This window comes from Hippocampus comes, unplaced genomic scaffold (genome assembly GCF_001891065.2).
Source record: "Hippocampus comes isolate QL1 unplaced genomic scaffold, H_comes_QL1_v1.1 scaffold249, whole genome shotgun sequence".
Lineage (NCBI taxonomy): Eukaryota > Metazoa > Chordata > Actinopteri > Syngnathiformes > Syngnathidae > Hippocampus > Hippocampus comes.
In genome coordinates, this window is record NW_017805035.1 from 190,162 (window position 1) to 194,446 (window position 4,285).

The 4,285-nt window shown below is 44.9% G+C and overlaps 1 protein-coding gene across 1 annotated transcript in view; it reads left to right on the forward strand.

Annotated features, from left to right (window-relative positions):
• mef2d (myocyte enhancer factor 2d) overlaps positions 1-4,285 on the forward strand; it is a 77,007-nt gene that overhangs the window by 64,389 nt on the left and 8,333 nt on the right. Inside the window, exons 7-8 of the mRNA XM_019863615.1 lie at positions 489-673; positions 1,260-1,289. Coding sequence (XP_019719174.1) covers positions 489-673; positions 1,260-1,289 — 215 coding nt within the window. The remainder of the gene's footprint in view (positions 1-488; positions 674-1,259; positions 1,290-4,285) is intronic.

Below are 4,285 nucleotides of genomic sequence, written 5' to 3' on the forward strand. Positions count from 1 at the left end.
TGTGTGTGTGTGTGTGTGTGTGTGTGTGTGTGTGTGTGTGTGTGTGTGTGTGTGTGTGTGTGTGTGTGTGTGTGTGTGTGTGTGTGTGTGTGTGATTGACACTGAGCAGAGTCACATGTCACCACTGTTATCAGAAAGCAGTGACATGGAGAACCTCTATTGGCTATCTTACGCAGACCTGTGCATGTGCATGGGTCTGTGTGTGTGTGCGTGTGTGTGTCCAATTGTCGTGACGATCAGATATTGACCCCCGCCCCACCCCTCTTTGACTCTTCTCCCAAAGTTTTCTTCTTCAGACCACATTTAAATTCTTTCCATTCTGTTTGTAACCATGACAACCGAGCCACCGCGTTTCCCTATTGGCTTATTATTCATTTTTATTTGTCATGTAATTTTGTGTGATGTACGCATTCATTTTGAAGTGTTATTTTCATTTATTGATGATTCTTATTATTTGAAATGAACCCAGTCTCCGTGTGCTTCTCCAGCTAACGGCTACTTAAGCGCCCGGGCCTCACCAGGCTTGCTGTCCGTCTCCAACGGCAACAACAGCAACCTGGTCAAAGTAGTCCCAGCCAAGTCTCCTCCTCCTGCCAGTCCTCAGATGGTCAGCGCTCGCAAGTCGGACCTCCGGGTCATCACCTCGCAAGGGGGCAAGAGCCTCATGCAACTGGTGAGACATAAGAAAAGAGCGTGAAGTATCAATACGAATTATCTGCACTGAATACTGACTTCGCTGTGATCAAGAGATATAGAGAATTTTCTAAAATAATTAAGTCATCATTTATGGAATGAAGAAGGTCAGATTTCCACATGAAGTATTTTTAAAGCATCTAATTGTGTTTATTGTCGGGTAAAAATATCATCATGACTTGAAAAGAGGTCTCTGTGTGCTAAAAGTCTTCCATTTGTGAAAAAGGTAGTTAGACCCATGCCGCTCCTCACTGCCGGTTGCAGAAGGTCAGATTTCCACATGAAGTATTTTTAAAGCATCTAATTGTGTTTATTGTCGGGTAAAAATATCATCATGACTTGAAAATAGGTCTCTGTGTGTGCTAAAAGTCTTCCATTTGTGAAAAAGGTAGTTAGACTCATGCCGCTCCTCACTGCTGCTGCAGCTGAAATTAAACTTCCTAAGTGCTGACAAATAAAAACTCACAGTCACAACCACACACTTTTTGTTTTCAATAAGAGCTACCAATCATGTGCAACGTGATTGACGTGACCGGTCACCTTGTGTGTTTCCTCCCGCCGCACAGACAGAAGAAGAGCTGGAGCTGGTCAGCGAGGTGAATAGAAAGCTTATGCAACCTTTGGCACGCGCGTGTGATGTAACAAGTTGAACATTTTTGATGTTTTTTTTTTTTTTTTGTGGCTGCAATGGATTAATGGCGATTTTATTAATTTCAAAGTAGAATGATGATTTGAAAATGCAAGTATCTGGAGTTGCGAGCAAGGCCACGGAACAAATTCAACTCCGATCTCAAGGCACCGCTGTACAGACACGTCCGTCAAGACTTAATTGTGCAAAGCAGCTGAGAGCAAACGTTCCCCAACGACAACTGCGGCCAATAAAGTCGGCAACACCCGTCTTGTGTTCTTGACCCCCCCACCCCCACCCCCCGTTGCCCTTGGGGCCCCTCTCAGCTGTTGCCCCTCATCTCCCCTATCCGCAGTGGCCCCGCCCAAGTGTCACCGATCTTGGCACCGACCACTCCTCAGAGGTGACTTTGACGCTGGCCAGAGCTTCCCCCTTAAAGCCCATTAGCGGCACATAAGAGTGCCAGCACTAACAGATATCTTCTTGTTTGCTTTCTCTCTCTTTTTTTTTTTTTCCATACCCTCTGGGCTCCATGCTGGCCAAGTGGGTCCAGCTTGCTTGCTTTTTTTTTTCTTTTTTTTAAAACCATTTTATCAGTGTCATTGCAAATGTAAAGAGACTTCCCAAAGGTGACTGGGGATTTTTAGAAACAAAATTAGGTTAAAAAATTGTTAGTTTCCGAGAAAAAAAAAAGAAGGTTTTGAATGTGTTACTGTGCTCCAGCGGGGCTTACATTTTAAGAATGAATGAATACGGTCTACGAATGACTTGAAGTGATTCAAAACTTTAGTTGTAAAAATAGCACAAAAAAAGATAAATCTCTTGCCAAAAAAATGGCTAGAAACAAGCCGAAAGCGTAGTCAAATTGAGTAAGGCGTGAGAGGCTTCAAGGTTCCGTCTCTGATGGCCGAATGGAAATTCAGTGCCATGGATGCGTTTACATTCACCGGTTTGCACTTGATCACACAAACGAGGCTGCATTTGGAATGAGAGCCTTCATGTACGCTCCATTGTTCGTCTGAATTCATCGACTGGTGAAGATAATTTTATTATTGTTAGAAGGACTTGTACATAAACATGGATTCGGGTCAGAATTCTGCAACAGGTTCGCTTGTACGCATCTCGGAGCAAGACATTTCGAGAGGGCTTTTTTTTTTCCCTCTGGCGGCCATCTTGGGAGGTTACACTCGTGCTCTGTGACACACACCAGATGAAAGCTTACAAATCACTGGAGGATGACAACTATTTTGAAAGCGGATGGCAACAGGGTATAAATCAAAGTATTAGCCGAAGAAGCTGTTTAAGTTGTTGCACGGGTGAGTTAATGTTGTACAGCGACCGGTAATGGCGGGCTGCATTGCACACACAGTAACACACAATACGGTGAACTCTTTTTTTTGTTTTGTTTTTTCTACAATGAATAAAGTTTATCCGCGCATTATGGAACGTAATGATGAAGCGGGTGTTGTCAACTTGACTGGTGCGTTGGGCTTGTTGTGCAGGAAACCCACCTCTCGGTCCTGTGACTGTAAAAGCACCAATGAAAGACAGCCGAATGAACGGGACCTCATGTTGCTTATTCAGCCAGGGATGTATTCCATCCCACTTCAGCAGCAAACAATTTGCTATTATTTGTTTCTATGAAAAGCAACGATCAACGTTTGCCTCAAGACCTTAGCTTTGGGCTAAGCTTAGACTCATCCACTAGCTAGCTTAGCTTGCGCATGAATCCAAACCGGCTTGCAGGTTAGTGTTAACATGACATATTCTTTTTATTTATTGTGATCAAGATAAAATTATCTCTCATCACGACTATTTCGAAGGTAACGAAACTTGGCGCTCAGTAAGTGATCACTGTACACTTGAGCCGAAACTATGGAATGGCTATGGAGGTCTGCACGGGAGATGGTACTCAGCTACTTCGCTTGTTGCCGTGTTTTAGTGCTGGTCTTTTTAGATGGGCAAGGATTAGATGGGCATGATGTAGATTCTCCATCCTGTGTTGAAAACCAAAACACCGTCCACTCAAATCGCAGCTCAGGTGACTGTACATCCGGAAGCTTCTTGTGGTCAGCTAATGCTTCTCCTGGAACCCCCTCCCCGCCCCACTTCACCATTGCTCCCCCTTCAGTATCCCCTTTCTTTCCCGTGTGTGTCTGTGTGTATGTGCTCGTATGTATTTGACTCTCAGCTGTTGTGCGTTCGACTCTTCGGGAACATCCACATTGACGTCAGACGGCATTCTCGACATTCCCCAGTCCAGAGTCGCCACATCGCCACCGCATGGACTCCACACGCACACGGAAACACAAACACACAGACACTAATAATACACAGGTGCAATGGAGACTTTGTGTGTGTGTGTGCGTGTGTGTGTGTGTGTGTGTGTGTGTGTGTGTGTGTGTGTGTGTGTGTGTGTGTGTGTGTGTGTGTGTGATTGACACTGAGCAGAGTCACATGTCACCACTGTTATCAGAAAGCAGTGACATGGAGAACCTCTATTGGCTATCTTACGCAGACCTGTGCATGTGCATGGGTCTGTGTGTGTGTGCGTGTGTGTGTCCAATTGTCGTGACGATCAGATATTGACCCCCGCCCCACCCCTCTTTGACTCTTCTCCCAAAGTTTTCTTCTTCAGACCACATTTAAATTCTTTCCATTCTGTTTGTAACCATGACAACCGAGCCACCGCATTTCCCTCTATTGGCTTTATTCATTTTTATTTGTCATGTAATTTTGTGTGATGTACGCATTCATTTTGAAGTGTTATATTCATTTATTGATGATTCTTATTATTTGAAATGAACCCAGTCTCCGTGTGCTTCTCCAGCTAACGGCTACTTAAGCGCCCGGGCCTCACCAGGCTTGCTGTCCGTCTCCAACGGCAACAACAGCAACCTGGTCAAAGTAGTCCCAGCCAAGTCTCCTCCTCCTGCCAGTCCTCAGATGGTCAGCCCTCGCAAG